The sequence below is a fragment of the Vulpes vulpes genome, chromosome 6 (genome assembly GCF_048418805.1).
Source record: "Vulpes vulpes isolate BD-2025 chromosome 6, VulVul3, whole genome shotgun sequence".
Classification (NCBI taxonomy): domain Eukaryota; kingdom Metazoa; phylum Chordata; class Mammalia; order Carnivora; family Canidae; genus Vulpes; species Vulpes vulpes.
The window spans coordinates 93039770-93065455 of NC_132785.1; the positions used below are offsets into that span (position 1 = coordinate 93039770).

The 25686-nt window shown below is 40.6% G+C and overlaps 1 protein-coding gene across 1 annotated transcript in view; it reads left to right on the forward strand.

Moving 5' to 3' along the window:
- Nucleotides 1–25686, forward strand: part of PELI2 (pellino E3 ubiquitin protein ligase family member 2) — a 183069-nt gene that overhangs the window by 33498 nt on the left and 123885 nt on the right. The window contains exon 2 of the mRNA XM_026000634.2: nt 20143–20272. Within this exon, the coding sequence (XP_025856419.1) occupies nt 20143–20272 (130 nt within the window). The remainder of the gene's footprint in view (nt 1–20142; nt 20273–25686) is intronic.

The following is a 25686-nucleotide window of genomic DNA, read 5'->3' on the forward strand; positions in this document are numbered from 1 at the left end:
TAGGATTTGTGTAAAATGTGTGTGGTGAGGATGAAGTGTAAATGTACGATGGTGTGCAAGGGCCTTCATGGTGGAGGGCCCCGTCTGCTTCACGCTCCCCAAGTACATCCCACAGCTTCGTGGAACGACTCAGGGCTGCTCAGATGTCCCTGCATCCCTGGAGCTTCCAGCCTTTGCAGATCCTGCTCTGGTTGTTGGGGAGACCCATCCTTCCCCACCTTTTTCCACTCTGAACCTTGAAGTTCATTCTTCCAAGACTTCACGTAGGTGCCCAGGCTACCCAAAACCTTTCTAGATGTCTTTACCTTCCCCCTCCTGCTCCGCCCCTCTCTTCCTGTCACCTCCCTGCACTTTTACACGCCTGTTTATGGGATGTGGTCCCACAGTACTGCAATCAGCTGTCAGCTGCTCTGTCCCCGACCTGGGCTGGGCTATGTACTCCTTGGTAGCAGGGAGTGCTCTTAAGTTCAAGACTCTGGCATCTAGTACAGTGCATGCCACCAGGGATGGAATCAGTAAGGACTTGCAGATAAGATGCTGAGGAGTCTGGGTGAAAGTTGGGTGGGAGCAGTAGATACTGTGGGAAGTGAGAAGCCATCCGTGAGAGCACTGGGAGGAGGCAGGATGGGTATCTGTGCCTTTCAGGTAGGTTTAGACCCAAGCCCACCTGCTGATTGAAAGAGCTTCATAAACAATACTACATCCTTCTGTTGTTTCAATAATTCAGAAGCCCTCATGCTCAGAAACTGTAGGATTATATTTTACCAAATCCTTTGTACTAGGATTTAAGTTTTGTGTTTTTTTCCCCATTAGCCGTAGTATATGCATGGATCCTTCTGTGAAGGTAAATAAACATTTAAACGGGCGCTGTAATAAAATTGAAACAAGAGTTGTGAAGTTTGATGCCAAAATGTATGAACCTATTAAGTAAGCTTTAAACCACATACCCATAATTATTGAAAAGTGAGGGCTTTGCATATAAGGTACTTCTTTCCTGTTTAAATTTCTCTTCATGTATAGTTCTGCTTCATTCTAGTTAGCTATTCTGGCCAGTGAAGTTCATTCTTTATCCTTTTTTATTTCTACGACTTGCCAAGTGTAATCACATGTGGAATTAGGCTTTATAAAATAATACCTGCCTGAAGGAGCCTGGGAGCCCATGAAGACAATGCTATGAGGGTAGAAATGTAAGCATATATCTCCTCACCAAGTTTTTCTCCATTTGGCTTCAATAGTTTCAGTTTCCTTGGAGATTGGAGCTCACCTTTTCCTTTTCAACTGTAGTACAATTGTGAAAAATCTTTTTGTCCTTCTGCTAGATTAATTTTTACTCAATCTTCAGGAGTGTATTGCCTCCGTTCATTTCCAGATTATATCATTTTCTCATACCTTTGCAGCATCTGTGAATAAAGTGCTCAGATCTCTATTTAAAATATTGTATACATTAGGTTTCTCTTGGTATAAGAGCTCAAGAATCTTTCAGAGAACAATACAAATATTTTGTTATTTTTATTTAGTTATTGTTTAATTATTTATTTATTCATGAGACACACACACACACACACACACACACACATACACACACAGAGAGAGAGAGAGAGAGAGAGAGAGAGAGAGAGAGAGAGGCAGAGACACAGGCAGAGGGAGAAGCAGACTCCATGCAGAGTGCCCGAGGTGGGACTTGATCCTGGGACTCCAGGATTATGTGCTGGGCTGAAGGCAGGCACTAAACTGCTGAGCCACCCAGGTGTCCCCTATTTTATTATTTTTAAAGGACATTTAATGTCTTTCATGTACAGGATATACTCCCCCCTCCTCCCCCCCCCCGCCCGCTTTCTTCCTTTCTCGGTGGTAGTGGGAGACTTCACAGATAGAACTTTTTCTGCTGGCCCTAGCTATGTTGTGGACAAATCAACGACTTTTCTAGCAAAGTGTGGGATAGATATTACCAATATTAAGAGGAAACTTTAGTAATTTAGGTCTCTTGCTACCTTCCTTCTCAAGGCAGGTGTAAGGATAAATAAGGTAAAAGTACTTTGACCTTCTCAAAAGCAAAAAAAGTTTGAAGAGAAAATACTATGGGGATTATGTCACTGACAAAAAGCACTATGTAAGTGTCAAGCGTGTCTTGTGGTTAACATGCAGATCCAGTGTTATCAGCCAAAACGCCATCTTGAAGGAAAGGATTTCCCTGTGTACAGCCAAAGTAAAAAAACTCAAACAGAGTTTGAGAATGAAGGTGTATTTTAATCAGTGCCATCGTATGTTGATCCAGTGTAGTCTTATAATTGACCCCATTGCCTTTTACCCTTTCAGGGTGGTTTTTTATTTTATTTTTTTTTATTTTACCATTTTAAAATCTATTCAGTAGTCACTACCTTTTTCAGGTTAGACTCTATATCTGATGTAAGACTGAGTGGTGGAGTATTTTTTAATGAATTTTGGGAGTAAAGATTTTACGTCAATAAGAATGTTTAGGGATGCCTGGGTGGCTTAGCGGTTGAGCATCTGCCTTTGGCTTGGGGAGTGATCCCAGAGTCCTGGGATTGAGTCCTGCATTGGGCTTCCTGCATGGAGCCTGCTTCTCCCTCTGCCTGTGTCTCTGTCTCTCTCTGTGTCTCTCATGAATAAATAAATAAAATCTTAAAAAAAATAAGAATGTTTAAATATCTGTTTATACATTTGGAGGTATTTACATTACTTGAAAACCATCTTACCACCTTTTATTTTCACCATTCTAAATATCTAAAAGGCTGTCAGGGTAGGAAAGGGGAAGCTTCCTTTGTGTTGTTTGGAAAGGCCTGATCCAGTCACTGGGTAGACATAGGAAGGAAGCCCCCAGTTTAACTTAAGGAAGACGTTTCGGTAGAAACCTGGCCTCCCCTGGTGCCACATCCCAGCAGTGGGTGGCTTGCGGCCTGCTGTCTCAAACAGCAGTGTGCACTTTTGCCAGCAAGGGAGAGGCTGGGCCAAGCAAATTCCCAAGGTTGCTTCAAACTTTGCAGGTAAGACTGAAGTCTAAGGAGATTCAGTGAGATTACCTTTTGGACATTAAGAATTTAAGAAAATGAGAGGTGCAGGCACCTTTGTCCTGTTGACAGCTGGAGTGTAGGAAGGGTGCAGTGGGATGGTAGGGGGCTCTTGAGTGCTGCCAGCTGGTACGCTGTGGCGGTGCGGTGAGGTGCACACTCGCGGTGCCACATGCAGCATCTTGGAAGCATCTTTGTAACTCAGAGAGCAATCGCAGGGGCTTAAGGGCACACAGCCCTTGCAGGCACAGTTCCTTCTGTTTATCCTTGCCCTCATCTTCCATTTCCTGGGTGAATTTGTACTGCCTATCCAATGCATCGCCCAGCAGTTTCCTTCTCTGTAAACGCTTCAGACTCTTGTTTATATTTACGTCATGCCTAGCCGGGCCAGGTGCTCCATCTTCGGTTACTCCCTTAGCACTAAACGCAGGCCTGTTTTAGAACAACAGTCTGTATTGTAAATGGTGTACCTTTCTCAGGGGACTGCACTTGCTAGAACATGTTTCATGAACTTGACCATACCTCAACTAATGGGATGTACCTGTTCAGCTAGGACTTAATCAGTGTGTTCAGATTTTTCACCCCAGCTGTGCCACCTCTCAACTCTGTGATTATGGGCAGGTTGCTTAACCAGTGCCTCAGTTTCTCCTCTGTTAGATGAGGATATTAACAAGCTCCCTCCCCTCTAAGTTTTTAAGAAGATTGAGTTAGTAAATGTATGGTGCTTAGGATAGTGTCAAGTAAGCATTTAATAAGTTACAGCTGTTACCTGGATCAAAGCCGAGAATCGAATAATTAAGAAACAAGCTACTAGTAGAGTTTAAGAAAATGGAACAAGTTTGAGGCTAAAACCAAAATGATGCTTAAAGATACTCCAAAATATTCCCTAAAATAACATAACTGAAATCTAATAGGTGTTTCCTTTCTTGAAATAGCCCCCAATCGGTCTGTAGCTCATCGTGATTGTAGTTCATAGGGTCATTCAGGAGGCCTAGTTCCTTTTGTTTTATGACTCAGAGTTGATGTCAACATAGTACAGACTGTCCTATTTCCCATCTGTGTTCTAGCCCTTAGGGAAGAGAATGGTCAGGGAAAGTGGTCTCAACTGTAAGAAGCTGGAAATCGTAGACGTCATTCATGGTCCTATTCCATTGCCCCAAACAGTCACCTGACCATACCCAGCTGTAAGGGAAACCACAGGGGTTCTAGCTATGCCACTGAAAGGCTGGGAGACTTTGGGTAAGTTGCTTACCCACTCTGTGCCTCTGTTGTGGTCTTTAAGATGGGGGGTATCTGTGTCATCAGGTTGTAGGCGGGATTACATTAACATATGTAGATCATTCAGGACAGTGCCTGGCACAAAGGAATCATTATATACATGGCAATGATTGTGATTATCTCACTAAAAGGAAGAAGGGAGAATGAGTGTTGAGGGACAACTGGTTTCCTACATGGGAGGAAAAAAACAGAGACTGGGGCTCTCTGGCTGCCCTCATTACGAGAGGTTTCTGGATGGCCAGAACTTCATTGTAATTACTGTAGGTCCCAGGAACCTGAATGCTCCTGTCCTGCGCAGGTCTTGTTTAGACCTCTGTTGGATCAGTCATGAGAAAGGTTTAGGAGCTATGTTTATGGTTTTGGCCTCTCCACTTTTCATTTCTAGTTCCTCCTTTACTGTAGCTTGTCATCAATTGTTATTAACATACCAAAGAAGTACATTAAAGGAAACCTTGCATTTGTAACCATATTAACTTAGAATTTTAACATTCATTCTCTCATAGCAGATGTAGTAGTAAAATGATGGCTATAAAATGAAGTTTCCTCTACTGAAATAGATTCCTAATTGATGTCAATTAGAAAATGTGTATTAATGGAAAGGCAGTATACAATGCAGTGGCTTGTAACTCCTGCTGTTTTCTAAGCCATCCTTTGCATTGGTAATAACCCTGAGCAGTGTGATACATCTACACACCTATCTTGGCAGCTCCTAAACTGGAGAGCACAGTTCCAGGAAATAGTTATGTACATACCATGACTCGGGACCTGAGGCCCAGTAAATTGGGGAAAAGACTGTTTGTTGTCTGTTCCATTTGGAGATTCACAGGGCATGTTAGCATATCAAAAGCTGTGAGAAGGATGACAGCAAAAAAGCCTGTTTAATTTTCTTTGTCAAATGAACCAAACTGCTTTGAAAATGAACTTTTGGATTTCTTGGCTTGCTATAAGTATTCTGGAAGACCTGGTTCTGTATGTACCAGTTTTGGGAGTATGGCAATCTTGATCTGCCTCAAAGTTTAATATACAGCCAAGTTCTAGTTCTATGAGTTGCCTGAGATTCCTGCTTTTGCTTGTTATCAGGGTGTAAATAGCAAGCCTAATTCCCTATTCATTTGCAGAGAAAGTAGCAGGAAAATGGCCACATGTGAGAGAAAGGAAAGCTTGTTGCCTGATAATGTTCTTCTCAAATTAGTTAATCCAGGAGATTTCAGATTTAAAATCTTCAAAGGACTATGTCAGTAGGCCCTAGAGACCAATTTTGTACTCTAATGATAATCAAATTTTTATCTTACATAATTTAAGATTCTACATAACAGAATTAAGCATATATGTCACAATATCTATAGTAGAAGTAGAGAACTTAATTTCTTATGAAATACTAGAATGATAGGTGCAAAGACCTTTTTGTAGGTAATAAGCTTCCCAAACTATCGAAAAACCAAATTCTACTTGTATGCCAGAGATATCTGTGCACAAGTGGTATTTGTGAATGTAGCCATTTAACAATTTAAGATCCCCCTTCTGAGCATAAATTTAAATCTTCCCATCCTCAGGGTTGATTTATTTAAAAAATTTTTAAATTTCTGGGTCCTGTTTCAGATCTAAATTGATCAGTACTGTGCTATTAGAAATAAAAATGAGGCTACCTTATTTCATTTATGCTTTTTAAATGTTTAATTCTGATCTTAGTGTATGTGCTACTGAAGCGAACACAATAATTCTGATTTTAAAAATATGTTCAACACAGGCCTTTGGGAGATACAGAAAAATATAAAATTACATAATTATACTGTCTAGCCATCATCACTTAATATATTGGTGTGTTTCAGTTTTTTCTATGAGTATTAAATACTCTGACCATATTAAAGGTACATTTTGTATTGTTTTTATAATCCTTTTTCACTGCTATTAAAATTTTTTAGTAAATACAATTTTATAGTCTAGAATTACAGGATCTACTTAATCCATTATTATGGAATATTTAGGCTATTTGCAGTTTTTGCCATTATAAATAATGACATCATTAACATCTTTGTGCATAAAATTCACATATCAGAATAAAGTCCTGAGAATAGATCTCCCAAAATAGAATTAGGTATCAGCTTTTTTTCCTTCTAAAAACATTTACCTATTAAAGATACTAAGTTTTTGTCAAATTATTGCCAATATTCTAGCTTTGGATAAGTAATCTTAAAATTTTTGATATGCAGAATTTCAGATTTTTACATATTTAAGTATACCAGTCCTTTTTTATTTTGTAATTTTTTTTCCACTGTTTTTAAAAAGATTTTGTTTGAGAGAGAGTGAGAGTGAGTGGGGGGGCCGGGGTGGGGGATGGACCCAGAGTGGGCACTGAGCTGAGGGACCCTGCGATCATCACCTGAGCTGAAACCCAAGAGTTGGTCACTTAAATGACTGAGCCATCCAGGCGCCCCACCACTGTTTTAGAACATTATTTTTCATATCCCTGATTCAGTGATCAACTTTGTTTAGTTTTGACTGTTGTTCACATTTATCTCTTGTGTATTTCAGAATTTTGTGGTGGAAGTTAGGCCACAATGTAGCTCTAAACATTTTTCTTTCTCTTAGTTGGTTTCCTTACACAATTGATTGAATAATCCAATTTCTTTCCTATTGACTAGCTGTCCTTTCTTCTATTTCCTACATAGTCAAGGTTCTATTTCTGGAATATCTCTTCTGTTCCATCGGTTGGTGGTTCTTGTTCTCAAGTAATACATTGTTTTAATTATTATAACAATAACTCTTAGTTCTAGATCTTTTCCTACAATTAATACCCCTTATTTCTAATTCAATGTTTTTAGTTAGGCAAGGACTTTTAGAATAGTGATTAGTAAAAATGGCAATAGTAAGCATCCTTATTCCTGGTTTTTAATAAAAATGCTTTTACTATTTTACCTTTAAGTAATTGTGGGAAGGAAATATTCTTCTTGGCTCTTTAAAAACATTAATCTGGACTAAAGAAGTTTATCAAATGCCTTTTCAGTATCTGTATGAAGTCTTTATTTGGAAGTTGTTTATAAAGTGAATTTTTATAAGTGAATCATACTCTGTGAGAACTTACATCGCACATTCCAGAGTGTGTCCCTAGAGAAAATGCTTAGACCTCAAGCAAAATACATTTTATGATGCCAGAATCATTCCTTTCCCTCAAAGACAGTAGGACATTTTCTTAATTACCGGATAGAAAAACCTCTTCTTCAAGAAGGAAGATGGAGTTTGAGAATGTGTTCTAGGTGCTGGCGTTATTCTGAGAAATTCTCAGAAACAGTATCCAAAAACTTTAAATTCTAGAAATCCTGAGGGCTGAATTTGAACTAGGGTTCAGGATCCTTCCAAATGGCTAGGTGCCTTGAAGATGCTTCTTGATTTGACTTGTTTGAGCATCTGTTCCAGCACTGTCCAATCAAATTTTCTGGACTGATGGAATGGTTCTATAGCCCTGCTATCCACTTTAGTAGCTACTGGCCACATCTGACTATTGAGGACTTAAAATGTGACTAGTTCTTCTTCAGGAAGAACTGAATTTTTAATTTAAGTTCAGTTAAAATTTAAATAGTTACATGTGGGGGCTCCTGGGTGGCTCAGTCAGTTAAGTGTCCAACTCTTGGTTTCAGGTCAGGTTGTGATCTCAGGGTCATGAGATCAAGCCCTATGTTGGGCTCTGTGCTCAGTGTTGGGGGCTGAGGGATCTGCTTGAGATTCTCTCCCTCTCTCTCTGCTTCCCCCCCCCTTGTGCACTTGCTTTCTGTCTCTAAAATAAAATAAATAAATAAATCTTAATAAATAGCTGCATGTGTCAAGTGGCTACTCTGTTGGATAATAAAGATTTATACAACAAATCCATATATATCTGAGGCCATTCATAGCTCTCAAACTGTGCCTCTCTGAATATGGCTGGGAATTTCCTAAGAATTCTTTTATTTCAAGAATTTTTAAATTGAGAGATTTGGGAAGGAAATCTGTATGTTCTGATTTCTGAATTCTTGATAGGATACTCCCTGTATTCAGATTATATACCTGGCTGTTGATGGACTTAGTATACATTTAAAAAATAATGTATTTGTGGTCTTTGACAAGTTACTGTGTTCATGGTGAGCGTGAAGTATTTTTTCCCTTTGTATTTGGTGGGTTAATATGCCAAACCAAAATTAACTTCTAGATCATATGCTTCTGTAGCACTGAAGGTTGATAGTTAGAAAAATCATTTACTACAGCTACTCAGAAACCCTTTTGTGTAATTGACCTGATTCACCTCCTAATTCTGCTGTTACAAAATGTGGTTTCAGAGTACACTTCGTTTTTTGAAGTAAACTTGATTTTGTGTATACTCTAATATTTTCTAATCTTGTATTTCAACTATTACACATAGGTCTTCTAGGAATAAAAGAATCTTTAGAAAAGTCATGTGAAAGGATATGAATTCATGTAGCCTCAATATGCACAATGCATGTGAAGACATCACTGACTTTATGTTTGTAACTAATTGAAGTATTTGTATTTGGTGTAAACCCTGCCCTCTCCTCCCCCTCCTCCTCCCCATTCTGTCATGGGTACTTGATTAAAGTGAATATATTTATAACTATCTTGAATGTAGTTGTTACACACTGTATCAATTATATGTCTCTTAATTTGTCAGGGTATTGCCCAGCAAGTTTTCAAAAGTTGGATTTGCTTGCTCTGACACGTCTATATTTCTAGGAATTTCTAAGTTGCGTGTGTTTATGCCAAAGGTTTACAATAAACATTGGTAAAGGTTACATTAGTGTGATTCTTTTTAGAAGAAATTTTGAAAAAGGAAAAGACATTTGAAGTAATTATTTTAGTAGTTAGGAATAGCTATAACTTATGAGACGGAGGAGATTCCAATGCTAGTTTCAATTTCAAGCTTTAACTCTTTGGGCTAGTAATAAAATCTTTGTACCTCAAGTTCTTTATTTGAAATGCCCATAGCTTTAACACATGTTAGATGGTGGGCCTAGTGCTAGTTTTAGATGTTCCCTTTTTTGGCAGCCTTTTGAGATGCTCACTCTTTAGAGGCCTCTTACTATGGTGGAAATTGTATATAGACAGATTTAAAAGACTCAGTGCTTTGCCAAATAGACACAAAAGAATTAGGATAAAATTACTAAATTTGATTTTTTTTTCTAGAGAGAGAGACTAAGACCTTATTACACATATTACACATGTAGCTTTCTTGAGGGACCACAGTTTTTAATTGACACAATTTATTGAAAACAAGACCTACAATTTAATATTTCATCCCTCCCTTTTTAAAGAGTATACACATTTTTTTAAAAAATCAATTTTTCTTAAAATTTTCTTTAAAAAGGGCACATTTGGAATTCTAATCTCTTTCCTTCAGAATGGAAGTCTTTATATATAAAACTTTGCATATATATATATATATATATATATATATATATATATTGTTTTCTGTGTCTTTTAGATCAAAGGCTTTAGGTACTGAGGAAGCAACTTATGTTAATTTGCTTTTGAAGATCAGAGCATTATTTCATTTTTGCCCTATAATGCTGTGTTACAAATCATCCCCAAACTCTGTTTTTTATTTATTGTTTTTAAAATTTTATTATCCATAAGAGACACAGAGAGAGTCAGAGACATAGGTAGAGGGAGAAGCAGGCTCCTGATGGGGAGCCTGATGCGGGATTTGATCCTAGGACCCTGGGATCAGGATCTGAGCCAAAGGCAGGTGCTCAACCACTGAGTCACCCACGTGCCCCCCAAACTCTGACTTATAAAACAACAGTGAGGTGTGCCTAGGTGGCTCAGCCAGTTAGGCAGAGAGCCTGCTTCTCCCTCTCCCTCTGCCTGCCACTCTGCCTAATATGTTCTCTGTCAAATAAATAAAATCTTACAAAACAAACAGTGATTTATTCTCATGAGTTGATGGGTTGGTTGAGACAACTCTGATTTAGGCAATGATGGAATGGCTTTGCTTCATGCTGCCTTTATGTGGTTTGGATCTTCAGAAGTGTCTCTCCTCCTTTGTAGGCCGGCTGGTACATAGTCTTCCTGTGGCCATGTCAGAAGTGCCAAAGGACAATCCCAACTACCAAGCATATCTCATGCTCCTGCTTGCATTGTACTTGTTAACATCCCATTGGCCCAACCCAAAATCCAGGGCAAGGACGTTAACTGGAGATATAAAGTCATGAATGGCTCAGAGCATGTCTTCAAGGAGGAGTGAATAACTGGGACCAGTATTTTAGTCTACCATATACAATTTATATACCTGATCATCTTAGCTTAGGTAATAAGAAGCTAAAACGAGCAGATATTAAAGTGATGAAGAAAGAACATTTGGGATTTGATCTGTTTTTCAAAATGGTGGAAGATATGAAGAAGTGTAAGATTGTACTAATTCAAGAATAAGGTAAATTTTTATTTGCTAGAGAGAGAACACATATGCGCACTCACACAAACAAGGGGAGCAGGAGAGGGTGAGCCTGAGCAGGGAGCCTGATGTAGGACTCCATCCCAGGACCTCAGGATCATGACCTGAACTGAAGGCAGACACTTAAGCAACTGAGCCACCCAGACACCCCAAGACTAAGATAAATCTTTTCATGGTTATCTTCACCTAATGAAGTAAACAAGAGATTCTCTGCCATAAAGCATTGAGATTAAAAACATTAAATTGGAGGTGTTTTGGACTGTTGGAGCCAATGGCAGAATAAAAGAAGTAATCTTAGATGTTGTGAGGGTAGCATAAACAGCTTTCTCTATTCCTGATGCTTTGTATATCTTTAAGTATTCAGTGAAAAATGCTCTGCTATTGGCCCCCAGCAATGCTTAAAAATCAAAGATTCAATACAGTAAAATTTTTTTTAAAAAGTCTTATGTGATTTAGTGATGGTACCAATTTGAAATGAAAAAGGGCGGAGGAAAGACTTCAATTGAACAAATGGCTAAGTATGAGATGATAATGTTCTTTTCATAAACCGTTCCTTTGTTTTTTAGAGAGACTGGGTTTGCTTCGCAAGTTCATTTTCTTTTGAATGGCCTGGTTGGAGGAAGAAGTCCCTAAAGAGGTGTCACCCTCTTCCTAGGAATTGAATAAATGTCAGAAAGGAGCCATGGCTCAAGGGTCAATGTAGGTGTGGCACTAGTGAAGGTGGGATCCCCACCTCTCCTGAGCTCTGCTCCCAGCACACTGCAGCAGAATCCAAACCGTAGAATATCAGGCCTTCCTCCTTGATGGGGAAGGACAGTAAGCTTCTGAGAAGTTCAGGGACTTGTGCAAAGTCCTCTCTGGGATTGGATGCAGGGCCAGGATGGCTCCCCCTGTACTTCCTACTGGATGGGGGGCTGGATGAGAGTGTGTGGGTGTACAAACCCTGGAGAAACAGCCTAAAGTTTCCTTGTGTGGGGGTAGTCCTGTGTTTCTGAGAAAAAACTTTTTAGCATTTCACCTTGGGAAATATTTTGGCATGGAAAGAAAAAAGAAAAAAAACCCTCAAGATAAGAAAAAAGGCAACCTGAAAATACAACTGCCCAGAAGATGTGGGAGGCTTTGGAAGTGTGGTGGCTTCAAAAGCCAGGAGTTTCCATAACAGCCACAACCTTCATGTTCCTGAGCCAGGACAACGGGTTTTTGCTGGGTGAAATGCCTTCCCTGTCCATACATACTTGGAGTGCTTGAAAGAGGCTTTAGGAATCTTCTTAAAGTTGAATTTATAATGTTGGGTTACTCTCTTTGTAGTTGAAGAAACAGGCCCGTCTTGGGTCCGTTCCCAGCACTGGGTAGGAAAGAGTTGGAGCGGAAACTCCTGCGTCCTGATCCTGTACCATTGTCATTATCCCTACACTAATATGGTGACTGATACTGAGCCCCTCCTCAGTTTTAGGTACCAGGAAGAAGTAGAGAGACTTAGGCAAATACAAAGGAAACTTTTTGAAAATCATCCAGTCAAAATGGTGTAAGACAAAGGGAAAATTAACTTGTACCGTCCTCCAGGTCTGGTAGAGCAGACCACCCCCTTTTTCTTTTTTTTATTGGAGTTAGATTTGCCAACATATAGTATAACACCCAGTGCTCATCCCTCAAGTGCCCCCCTCAGTTCCCATCACCCAAGTCACCCCCAACCCCCCGCCCACCTCCCTTCCACTACCCCTTCTTCCTTTCCCAGAGTTAGGAGTCTCTCATGCTCTGTCACCCTCATTGATATTTTCACTCATTTTCTCTCCTTTCCCCTATAATCCCTTTCATATATTCTCCAAATGAATGAGACCATATAATGTTTGTCCTTCTCTGATTGACTTACCTCAGTCAGCATTATACCCTCCAGGTCCATCCACATCGAAGCAAATGGTGGGTATTTGTCGTTTCTAATGGCTGAGTAATATTCCATTGTAGACATAAACCACATCTTCTTTATCCATTCATCTTTCGATGGACACCGAGGCTCCTTCCACAGTTTGGCTATTGTGGACATTGCTGCTAGAAACATCGGGGTGCAGGTGTCCCGGCATTTCATTGCATCTGTATCTTTGGGGTAAATCCTCAGTAGTGCAATTGCTGGTTCGTAGGGCATTTCTATTTTTAACTCTTTGAGGAACCTCCACACAGTTTTCCAGAGTGGCTGCACCAGTTCACATTCCCACCAACAGTGCAAGAGGGTTCCCCTTTCTCCACATCCTCTCCAACATTTGTTGTTTCCTGTTTCGTTAATTTTCCGCATTCTCACTGGTGTGAGGTGGTATCTCATTGTGGTTTTGATTTGTATTTCCCTGATGGCAAGTGAATGACAGGCCCAGGCCCAGAGGGCAACAGCAGTCTCTGGACTCTCATAGGTCACAATGTGAAATTTAAGCAGAGGAGTGACAATAGTAGGCAGTACTTTAAAGGATTAACTGGGTGGAATAGAGCAAAAAAGGACAACCACATCTCACAGAAGGGTTGGAGAGGCTTAAGGCCACAAAGCAAATATCTCCCCTTGGATTGAGCAAGTTCCTCTGGATTCGGTCCTTCTGTAAAACCTCACCAGCACCCAGTAAATACAGTTTTTGCTTAAACAAACAAACCCACATTTTCTCATGTGCTTCTTGGCCATGTCTATGTCTTCCTCTGTGAAATTTCTGTTCATGTCTTTTGCCCATTTCATGAGAGCAGACCACTCTTAAGGTTCCACGACTCAGAACCCCCATGAAGGGTATGGCAAGATGTGCTGCTGCGTCCTGGTTCAACCCTTAATATTCAGATTTATTTTTTCACATTGTTTTCTAATTCCCTTTCTTTAGTTTGTCAAAATTGTATAATTTTGTTACCTTGTCTGCCTTCACTTCACTCTCCCAAGAGGCAAGATATCTTGTCAGTATCCTTAGCTGGTGGCCCTGGGTCCCGGCTTACCTCATGAGCTGCATTCCTGAGTGAATATAGTGTTTTCATATTGATTGGACCTTAAGTAGCTACTTGAAGCAAAGACTGTTTCCAACCAGCAATGGAACATTGAGAATTATCATTTTGAGGCCAAGCCCAGGAAGATTTTCTGAATGAACTGATGTTTAAAAAGCTGCAGCAGGTAATCACCCGAGGGGATAGACTGTTCTGGTGCTGCCATACTTATTTTTTTGGTGAGAAATGAAGGTTTATTTATGAAACTCTACACTATGCAGCATTTGTTAGGTGCAGAGGAATATACACTGTTGGGTCCCAGGGTTTTGTCTGGGACTCATTTGGGCGAGGCAAGTCCAGATGTGTTGTGACAGAGTAAATGATGAGTTGGGGCTGCCATAATGTCAAGCTGGTATCAGGCACTTGGTGGCTTATGTGCGTTTTCTTACAGTTGCACTAGTGCTTTCACTCTCCTGGTGAGCTGGTGTGCACTGTGTCGAGGCAGGTGCCATGCTGCAGGAGTTTACTAGACTTTGTTTACATCTTGTCTGTAGTGTCACCAACTTGTTCATCTGCAGCGTACAGTTTACTTTGGTTACAGCAGTTGTTTGCGATTTATCTGTGCAAGTGACAGAAATGTTGCTTTTGAGAGAGAGCAGAATGTTCAGACTGCAGTGGGAAGCCAGGCTGCCTCTGGAACATGGTCCTGGGACGTTATACCCCACATCCTCTTTCCCATGGTCACGTGGATGCTGCTCCAAGTTCAGGCTGGTTAAGATCAACTGTGATGCCTCCAGAATGTGACAGGGAGCCCCCAGCACACCTCTCTTGCTGTTTCCTATAGAAAATTCTTTCTGACAAATGCGCTTTCAGGTGGCAGGCATCCTCTCATGCCTTGTATTTAAAAATTGTCAGTATCTTCTGGAAAGAATGACATTTGGAGTCAGACAAAGCAGATGTGGATTTGGTTCCATCTGCCCTTTCCTGGTGGGACAAGTTTGTGTGTGTATTTTAACCATTTATGCTTGTTACCTGCCCACTGAGAGTGCTAATGCCTCCCTCAGAGGGTTTCTTGTCACATAGTAAGTGCACAGCAAATGCTAGTGAAAACGTGAACTCTGAATTTTAAACCAGGAAAAACCCTTCATTTGTGATGTTTCTTATACAGGTTTTTCATTGTTATTCGTGGCATCCAGATACTTTACTGTTAAGACCAACTAGTTGTCCTGCATATGCGAACAGTTAAATTTTCATCGCACGCTTACTGAATAAGTGGATGTTTTTAAGGTCTCCGAAATTTTTTTAAAGATAGGAAGTTTGAAAAGCAACTTATGGGTTTGCATCAGAATACCCTTGTTCAGCTAAAACAGGTATCAGCAGCATTTGGAAATATTTCTACACACTTATTGGCTGAAGAGCTTGCCAGGCCAGGAAGCCTTTCTGACCTTTCTTGGAATGATAACTTTTTGCCTTTGTAGGCCAGATCCCACCTTTGGACTCTATTCCACTATATGAGAGATGACCCTTCTCTCTTGTCATGTGGTCATCCTGGGCAGGTATCAGGTCCTGGGGGTGGACGGGACATTCTGTGGGGGAAGCTGGGCTCGATGGGGAGGCAGGAGGTAGGAGGGGAGGATTCTGTGATCCTGTTCAGGAAGAGCTGTGCTTGACAGATCAGGGGACCAAGACAAGGCTGTGATTAGGGAGAAGGGAGTATTAGGGCTTACTCTAAGCACCTATTCCTCTGTAACCAATTACCCCCACATAGTGGCTTAAAACAGCAACCATTCTTATCTCCTGTGCCATTCTGTGGGTTAGGAATTTGGACAGTGCTCAACTGGACAGTTTTTCTGCCCCACATGGTATCATGGTCACTTGGTAACAGTCAGCTGGGGGATAGGTTGGTCTGGAAGGTTCAAGACTGTTCACATGACTGATGCCTTAATGGGGTGGTTGGAAAGGCTGCGTTCAGCTGAGCCTGCTGCCCAGAGCACCTACATATGGCCTCCCCCACGTTGTGGTCCTGAATCTCTTCTGTGGCAATTCAAACCTCACCAAAAACCGAGGCAGAAACTGCAAGGCTTCTTCAGACTTGGCTCTGAAAGTCTCAGAACATCACTTCCTCTACCTCCTGTCAATAAGTGAGTCACTAAGGCCAGCCCAAATGTAGAGAGAGGGGAATTAGACTCCCCTCTCCTTGAGAGAAGCTCTGGGCCTCTGTGGTCCTCTCTGATCTGCCATGCTGATATGAGAGCCAGTGGGAAACTTTCAGGGTGGGGTGGAGGTTGGACAAGGTGGCTGCATGACACATGGTCTTTGATTTGGGGCAAAGATCAAATGATAGTGAATTGAAGTGTCTAAGAGTATCAGAAGCAGTACAGTGGGTGAGGAGCACTCTGCTGAGATTCTCGGCCATGAGGAGAAGATGAAATGGGAGGGGAGGTTCAGAGGGAGACCCAGGGGCTAGGGGCTGGCTTGTGTTTACTTGGAGATGGGTGAGGTCCCCAATGACCCAGATTTTTCCAGATTATGGTAATATATTTTTGTTATATGAACTGGCCTTTTAACTGCTTAAACACTGTTAATTCTCTTGTCTTTAGTGATAGAACTTTCTCCTATTCCTGGCCTGTGACTAAGAAGGGGTTATTTTCTTTAAATGGTTGCAATTTCTAGGGTCTCTTTATTTTTCTAGGGTCACTTCTTTATTCTGCACTTTTTCTGGCATATCCCATTTGCACTCATGATTTCAGCTGCCACACTTGTATTGTAAAAGCACCCAGGTCTGTAAGTTCTCTTGCCTCCTGGATGTCTTTCCCTGGATATCCCTGTAATTCCTATTCAGCTTCCTAATAATTCTTTCCCCCTTCCCTAGGCCAGAAGCCTGTATGCCATTACCTTTCTCTCTCCCTCCACTCTGTGCAGCCAATCAAGTCTCCGAGTACTATTGATAATTTGTCTTTAAAACCAAGGTGCTCCACCATAGCTGCAGGAGCACATCCCTGTGGAACTCTGACAACATGCACACTTGGAGCCCTGTGCCAGAACTACAGACTCAGAATCTCTTGAGACTTAGGCATGCATAGTTTTGTAAAGCTTCCCAGGAGATTTGGATGCTCCCCTAGCACTGTAAACAACTCTCTGAAATTTTTGTTTGATCTTCTAACTCCTTTCCTTGCTATTTTGGTTGAGGCTGGTGATGTTTCCTGTAGCTATCAGGAAAAATTGCCACCAGTGTGGTAGCTCAACACAGCGGAATTGATTCTCAGGATTCTGGAGGCCTCAAGTCTGGAAGCACAGTGCTGCCAAGCCATGCTGTCTCTGGGGGCCCTGAGGGCCCGAGTCCTTCCTGGCTCCAGGCGTTCCTTGGGTTGTGATTATCACCTCCAGTTTTGCCTGTGTCCACATGGTCCTCTCTTCTCCCTGTGTGTCTATTCTAAAGACCCTTGTTATTGAATTCGGGGCCCTCCAGTAATGTAGGATGATTTTCTCTCCAGAGCTTTAACTACATATCAAAGGCCCTTTTTCCAAAGGATCTAGGATATGGACAAGTCTATTTGGGGGCCGCCATTCAACCCACACTTCCCTTATTGTTTGGCTAGTTCTCCCATCTGTTCATTGTGACTCTCATCTGGGTGTCTACTCTTCACTGTGCTGCCTTAGCGATTACTTTATGTCCAGTTGTGTTGGTCCGTTGCTTCAATGTTACTGGCTCCCTGTTCTCCTTAGGGTAAAAAGCCATGCCCTCATGAAATACCAGGCTCCTGTTGTAACCTGCCCCCTACCTTTTACCCTCCAGGCACTCTAATTCTCTCCCATTGAACTTGATGTTCCCACAGTACTGAACGACCCTTGGTTCATACTGTTGCCCTACATTCCCATTTAGTCTTGTTCACATTTGAAGACCATTGACTCTCCCATGAAGCTCTCCCTAATAATGGCTCTTCCCATGTGCTTTGTCCACTAGTACATCTTGTCACATTCGGGTCTTATCACACTTGTTCTTATGCCTTTCTCTGCTTTCAGGTGTAGAGATCTGAAAGCCAGGAAGCTGATACTCATCACTGTAGCTCTAGTACTTGGCATTATTAATATTGAATGAATGACCATGTAGCTTAACCTAATTAGAAACTTGACTCATTGTGACACTGTTTTTTCCACTGTTACCTTAATTATTTCCAATAAGATTTTTCACTGATCATTGTTTAGCTGTATTGAGCAAGTAGGTAGTGGGTATGTAGACTGACATATTGTTTGCTTATCCTTAACATCTGCTTCTGTGCTCAGGCAACTTAACAAGTTTTGCAAATGTTAAGGTGACACTAGTTTTTGTGGATCCCTCCCCTTTATATTAGATAGGACTTTGGGGTCTTAGGTAGCAGAAAGCAACTTGAGCTAGCTGAAACCAAACAGGATTTCATGAACAAGGGTCAGCATACAACTGGACCAAGAGAAGCCCTAAGGATCCTGTTCCTTTCTTATGGCTTGTCTCTGCTCATCTGCTTCATTCCTCACTTCTCTGCTGCTTCATCACCTAACAGGTTGTGACATCCCCACAGTTGGTGCACTTACACGGCTCTGGCCATTTACAGAGACTGGCTGCTTTTCTCTCAGTCCCAATTTTGTGTTTTCTGCGATGAGCATGTCTTTGGCCCCTGTGGGCCAGATGTCCACCTCCAGCCACTCAGCTCCAGTGTGATTTGGAGGGTGCTGGCCTGGCCATTTCATTCACACGTGGTGCTGGGGCTTACCTGAGGGAGTTATGAGATGGGTTCCCGAGAAGGGAGTGTAGTTGGGAGTGGATCCCTAAAAAGCTTCTGATTCACTCTAGTGGATTAGATCTTATCAACCAGCAGCATGTAGTTGAAAGATGCAGCAGGGAGCCGGGTAGATGGGAGAGGCACAGGAAACCCTGCCGGATCTTGTACTGTTTGCCTCTAGGCCTCAGCAGTGAAAATGTTCCTCTGAATTGTTGAGAGTCCTAGCTTTAATTGATTTACATATGTTTCTCTTAATACAGGATGTTCATCTTGATTTAAGTGATCTGGGAATATATTAAGACAAAGTGGGTTTATGATGGTGGTTTACTCATGGCTACGTTCATTATAGTAGCGCTCACAAATATGCGTAAGAAAACAGTGCCTGTTTTGATCTTGCCTCAGAAAAAGGAGACTTGAAATAAATCATCTCTGTATTCTAGAGACACTTTTATTTAGTTGATGTTCTTTTGTGATGGAAATGGGAACAGATTAAAAACACAGCAGGAATAACTTCAAGTGATAATTTAAATCCATTGCCAAACTGTAGCTACCAAATTATAAAACAAAAAATCCCTTTGTTCTGACTTTTACTGTTCATGAGCCTCTGGGCCCCCTTGCAGGCCATACTGGACACCATGTTCTGGGTGTGACTCAACCAGAGGCAGAGCAAGACTTTCAGGAGAGGAACCAGTCACCAGATGTGGACTTTGGTGTTCTGAGGGAGCTGTCCTATTTATGCACAATTTAAAAGATTCCCCTCAAAAAAAAAAAAATAAAAAATAAAAAAAAATAAAAGATTCCCCTCCCTTCTCCTTGTTCTCTTTAAAAGAACTTCTCCTAGGAAGGGGATAGAGAACAGTCCTGTGAGTATGGCAACAAGAGACATTGGTCAGAACATACAGGGACCCATTAATCCAGAGTTAGAAATACAATTGAAAACAGAAACACTAACTGTAGTCCTGCATTCCTTTTAAACACTGGTATTAGCTTAAGATACTAATGTGGGAAATCTGTGTAAGGACATTGTTTTCCAGATGACTTTTTAAGTTATTTCACAGTCTGGACTAAAACTCCTCTTTTTTACTTCTGGGTCTCTCTCTGGGCAACCTTCTTGTGAAGTCCTATTTTAGGTTTAATTTTCACTAGGGATTTTTGCTCACCTGACAGTTTAAAGGTTCAAATAGAAATGAGAATGAATGTGGAGAATTCAGAACTTTTAAGACTGCAAGTAACTAAATTTGGTCTTCTTACAAATAAAGATCCTAAAGACATTAACATGATTTGGGAGTGAGAGATGAGGTTTAATTAGTATGCTATTTTCTAACTAGTTCATTTAAAAATATTTCTTGAGTGTTTCTCTGGGGTCCATTAGAACAACGCTTGCTAAATTGAGCCAGCACTAATACAGCCTCTGCAGAATTCTCATTTGCTTATTTATACTGTCTCTTTCCAGAAAGATTTGAAGAGTCTGACTTTATAGAATAGGAAACCTATAATTACTTTGTACATCACTCTTAAATTAAGTTTCTGGAAATGATTTGAATTTCATTACAGCTAAAGCCTGTTTTGTAGTCCGTTTCTTCTACAAGGGGTGTTTAGTGGGCAATTTCTTGTGACCATCCCTGTCTTTTCCCTCATTCCATCTTATTTTTTTAAAACCTTAAAAATCTACAAATAAATGAATTTTCATCTTTGTTTGTAGGTACAATGGTGCTTTACCTAATGGAGACCGAGGCCGGAGGAAAAGCAGATTTGCTCTTTATAAGCGGCCAAAGGCGAATGGAGTCAAACCCAGCACGGTCCATGTGATCTCCACGCCGCAGGCGTCCAAGGTAGGTGGCTCCTGCAGCATGGGGAAGTCCTTGGCAATTGGTGACTCGTGCTTACTTGTCTTGGCTGCTCTTTTCTTTCAGCCTCTTTTCTTTTCTTCTTGGCGGGAAAGTTTCTTGATCATTGGGGCCGTATAGTTTTTGGTTGTGAAGGGTTGTTCCGGGCTTTGTGTGTTTAGCTGCATCCCTGGCTTTGACCCCCTAGATGCCAGTAGCACATCATCCCCACCCCCCAGCTGCCACTGTTGTTCGGGCAACCAAACAGATCTCTGGACATTGCCACATGTCCCCTGAGTGGTGGTGTGGGCAGACCCTCCCCTCCAGCCCCTGCTGGCCATGATGGACCACTGCTTGGAATATAGTGGAACCAATATGTGTCAATTTAGAACAGTTGTGGTAGAAAGATAAATGATGTTCTTTATCCTAAAGGGTTTTGGTATTAAGTCTTAGTATAAACCTCATTAAGATTTGTTATCTTCCTTCTATTTATTGAGTAGTCATTTTCACATAATCTCTATGTACATGGAATTGAATTTGGGTAATTATTGGAAAAATTGGAAGTAAACAGAGCTAAGTGCCACAAGAAGTTTACTATATTTCCTCTCATAGGTTTGAAATATATAAAATGTTAATTTTTATGACTACTTTACTTTCTGATTATATAAAGGGGGAAAAACCCTGAGTTTCCATTCTGGTTGATATGTTCTACTTATTTAGATATGACAATTTTGTAATTAAATTAACATGTAACATAGTTTCCTTTTCTAGAAAAATTATATTCACCTGAAATATTTCATATGGTGCATTGGCTATACATGTTTATCATAATGGGTTTGGACCATCTGGAATAAATAAGACTTGATTCCCATTTTTACTGAAAACCCATGTTTCAAAGAAATGAATAACTTTAAGGAAGCATGCATGGTATTTATATTCAGTCTTAGAAACAGATCACCTTGGTAAATGTTTTCTATTAAAAAAAAACAAAACAAAACTCCTGTTGCTGTTTCTGAAGCAGCACCATGGAAAAAGTTTGCTAGAATGTACCAATTAAGATTGTCTTGTATTAATGAGGAAATGGTTAGATCCAAAAATATCAAACACCAAGGAAACAGGAAAGATTAATATTGAGCAGCCAAGTTTTTGTCTGGAGAAAGGGAAATAAAGTAAGTTCTAGAAATGGAAGGACGCTCAATAGGAAAAACAAAGGAAATGAGCTTTGCAAAGATTCTGAGAAAAGGGGAAGTGAAGTAACAATATTGGAAGGTTAAGGAAGTAGGAGAAATATTTTATAGTCCACAAGTATTTGGAGAATACCAAGATGAAAGTTTTTAAGCATGTGATAAGTGCCAGAAATATTCTGATATTACAGACCTGGTCGTCACATTTGTCTGTGTATGGACATTTATCTTTCCATCCTTTAGCTTTCTACCTTTACTTTCCATAAACCTAGATTTTATATTGACACAATGCCTTCCAATATTTAAAAACATTTTTTACAGAAACCTTTGAATACTCAGGCTGCATGTTGTGATACAATGTGAAATCTGGTTGGAATCTGAAATACATCTTTCCTGTAGCTACTATCAGAAAATCAGTGGCTTTTCCCCTGATTCATTACCTACCTCCATGGGCTCCAGTTTTAGCTTTTTATAAAACTTTAACCTTTTATACCTAGATTTTACCTGAAGTTGTTTAAATTATAAACCTTCTGGTCTAAATCTGTGTTTATGGTCTACATGACTAGTAGTCAGGAAATTGGTTTTCAGTTTTGTAAGCTGGGAAAAACCTATATTCTCGGGGCCTCTTGTTTCTTCCTATACAAAATGAATGAGTTGGCTGTAGACAGGAACTGTGCTGAATCAGGCAAGATATTTAGGGTTATACGCAACAAATGATTCTGGCTTAAGAAAAAAAAGAGCAAAAATGGAGAAATTATTAAAGGTTAGATAGTAAGAACAGCTCAGAGAGAACCAGAGTACCAGCAGGGGTTAATGTGGATATTCTTGAAAGGGTGTTGTGAAGTGACTTGGCTCCAACTCCCTTCTGTTTCTCTTAGAGGTTTTTAATGGTCAGGAAAGGGAATGTGCTAGGCCTGGCTGGTCCATCAGCTATGACTAAGGGGGAAGAGTAGACCAGACAAACTTCCTGTGCGCTGGTCAGCTAGCCCTTACCGCCTTTCCCTTACACATCCTACCCATCCTGGAACCTGTACATGAGGACCTCCTGCAGTTTTCCATACTACCGAGCACCTTGGTCACAGATTCCTCACTCCGGGTCAGCTGTGCCCTGCCCCTCCTGCTGCCACCTGCTCTGTTGAACCCCAGACAAAGTCTCATATACATTTTACTTAACCTTTCCTTCAAATGTTCCTCCTCCTGCCTCACCTTAACTGAATGCTGATTTCTTTTTTTTCATCGATATAGTCTTTTTCATCTTTTTTTTTTCCATCTCTCCAGTTTATGGAACTAGAAATGATTTTGTTCTGTTTCCATTTCCGTCCATTCTTTAACCCTACATTATTGGCACAAGCCACCTCTTCCCCTGCTTCTCTTGACCTCCCTGACGGGCAGTCTACTCTTCTGCATATTTTTGTGACTCCATACCTTGCCCCATCTGTTTCCCCCAACCCTTGTTAAACCATATGTTGGCATCCATGGGTCCTAATACTTGAACTCTTCCAATTTGACTGTCACTTCACTTTTCCCACTGGTCTAGTGTATCTTAGTTCACTGTCACTTGAAAGTGGCCATAGTCTGCAGTACATTCTACTTATATAGGCTTTCTTATCTAAAGACCTTTAGTCCTTTAGGCTGTCCTTGGGATGGTTGTTAGCTCACTCGGGTTTTTCAGTTACATGTTGACTTCACCCTGGATTCCCTTTCTCGGATACCTGTTGGCACCCTTCTTTGTGAGTGCCCACCTCTGGGCCCATCCCAGGCCCTGCTGGCTTGTTTTTACTCCATTTTTGCTCACCCCATTTCCTGTCAGAATGCCAGGTTATGTGATGTACTTGGCAAAAGCTGTTGGACCTGAATCAGCAGTGGTTTTTCTGCTCTGGAATTTCTGATTCTGCAATATGGGTAATGAAAGGGTCATCTTCAATTTTGGACTTGTAAATGGGAGACCTAGGAAGGTGGATGTGGCTACCATTGTTAGTCAGAAGGCCAAGTGGTCATATTCTATGTTGTTTCTTCCCTCTGCCCCACAACCTGGGAGCATACCAAGGTGTACCCCTTTGCTGGAAAATGGGGCATCTTAGTCTTCATGCCTGCCATTGTCCATGCAAAGTCAGATGAGGATGGCAATTGTGTGCTACTGTTGTGTAATCTTAGTTTGTGTCATCTCTACTCATGTGTGATTTGCTCTTGAAATAGTAATACTCAGATATTACACTTATGATATAATGTGTTTAAAGAAAACCTAAAGTAAAACCTCTTTTTACTTTTGGCAGTTGTTTCATAGACTTGAACATTTAGCAGTTTATTTACCATTTGTTTATTCAACAACTATTTATCTAGCACTAGGGGCCAAGCCTCATGCTAGGGGTTGGATATACTGCAGTGTGCAAACTTTGTCTGCTTGGAACAAATTATCTAGTGAGGAGGCAAACAGTTCTCATGCAAAGACGTGCTTAACTGCATGTTGTGAAAAATGCAGGGCAGGAGAGGACAACAGAGCTATGAGAACAGGGGGTGAGGGCTTGGATTGGGAAGACGGTGAAGGTGCTCTGAGGGTGTGGTATGTGTGTGCTTCGAGGTGAGGGGTTAGGAATTAGCCAGGCTAGCAGGGAGATCTGGAACAGAGCTTTGGGTTTTTTGTCTAAAAGGAAACCTTGAAGAGTGATAAGTGGTGGACGTGGCATAACAGGACTGAGAATTTAAGTCTATTTTTGTTTGTTCATTTCCTTTTAAGGCTGTGGGGCAACTGTTTTGCTCTTGACCAGTAAATAGGATGGTGGTGGCAATGGTGACTGTTCTGGTAGCAACGTGGTTTAAATTTAGCAACATCACTGAGGAGAACACTTCATCATGGTTTTCCCTTCTAGGCTGTGCTTTATTGAAATCTCCTTTTTTGGGCATTTTTACTTCTCAAAAGTGACTGAGTCTCACTTTGTTCCAGTTGGCATATTTCAGAATGGAAAATATCAGTGGTCTTGGAGTGACAGTTTAGAGAGAAATTATAACTGTTTAGTGGGATTGTTGCAACCAGGACTGCCCTCGAGCTGTTCCCACTGTAGTGGCTCTCCTAGTTGATATGGACACTCTTCTTTATCAATGCATAATTCAGTAGTAACTGAGAAGTGGTAATATAAATTTCAGTGTAAACTCATTCATTCAAGCTAATTTTGTAGGTTGTACTGTGGTCTGCTTTTGAAGTACTGTCTGCCCAGTCTGGGTCTTGGTGCAATGGGTGGCCTGTCTGCTGCACATTCTAAAGCTGTAGCCTTCTGTGCTTTGGAGTCCTGTTTATTATTATACTCAGACTATTTAATGCAGTTTTTAAATAGCCTTTTTTTTTAGGTTAACTTTGTTTTCTTTCATTGTTAATGGACTAATTCTTGGGTTCCTGGTATCTGGTGTTTTTGATGTTTGTAAGTTCAAGAAATTCCTTTTATTATAAAGGGGCAACAAAGTTTGGATAAGTTTTATCCTTTTAGATGCCATAAATGTGAATATTCTGAATCTATCAGAAAAAATTAGTAATAAACTGCAGTCCACAATATCTTTGGGTACTGTACAGAAATACCAACCTAAGATAATTTGTATTTATAGAATGGAATCCATCTTAATGATTTTTAACAAAATATAAATATAAACGACCTAACTTTATACCTCAGGGAACTAGAAATGGAACAACAGACTAAACCCAGAGTTAGTAGAAGGGAAGAAACAACAAAGATCCACGCAAAAACACAGGGAGAAAAAAAAAAAAGCCAGTAGAAAAGATCAACAAAACTAAAAGCTGTTTTTTTGAGGAGATAAAGACAAGTCTTTAGACCCACCAAGAAGAGAGGACTCAAAATTAGACATTACAATTGCTACCACACTAATAGAAAGGATCGTAAGAGATAACTGTGAACAGTTATATGCCAACAAATTGATTAATGTAGAAGAAATGGATAAATTTCTAGAAACACACAACCTGCTGAGACTAAATCATGAGGAAATTGAAACTCTGAACAGCAGGCCCCCCCAGTTACTAGTAAGGAGGTTGTTTGGGGGTTTAATTGCTAATTGAAAGTACAGGACCAGAAATTCTACCAGACATTTAAAGGAGAGTTAATACAAGTTCTTCTCACATTCTTCCAAAAAATTGAGGAAGGAATATGTCAAACTCCTTTTATAAGGCCAGCGGTACCATGATACCAAAACCAGACAAGGAAAATACAAGAGAAGAAAATTAGGTGCCAATAT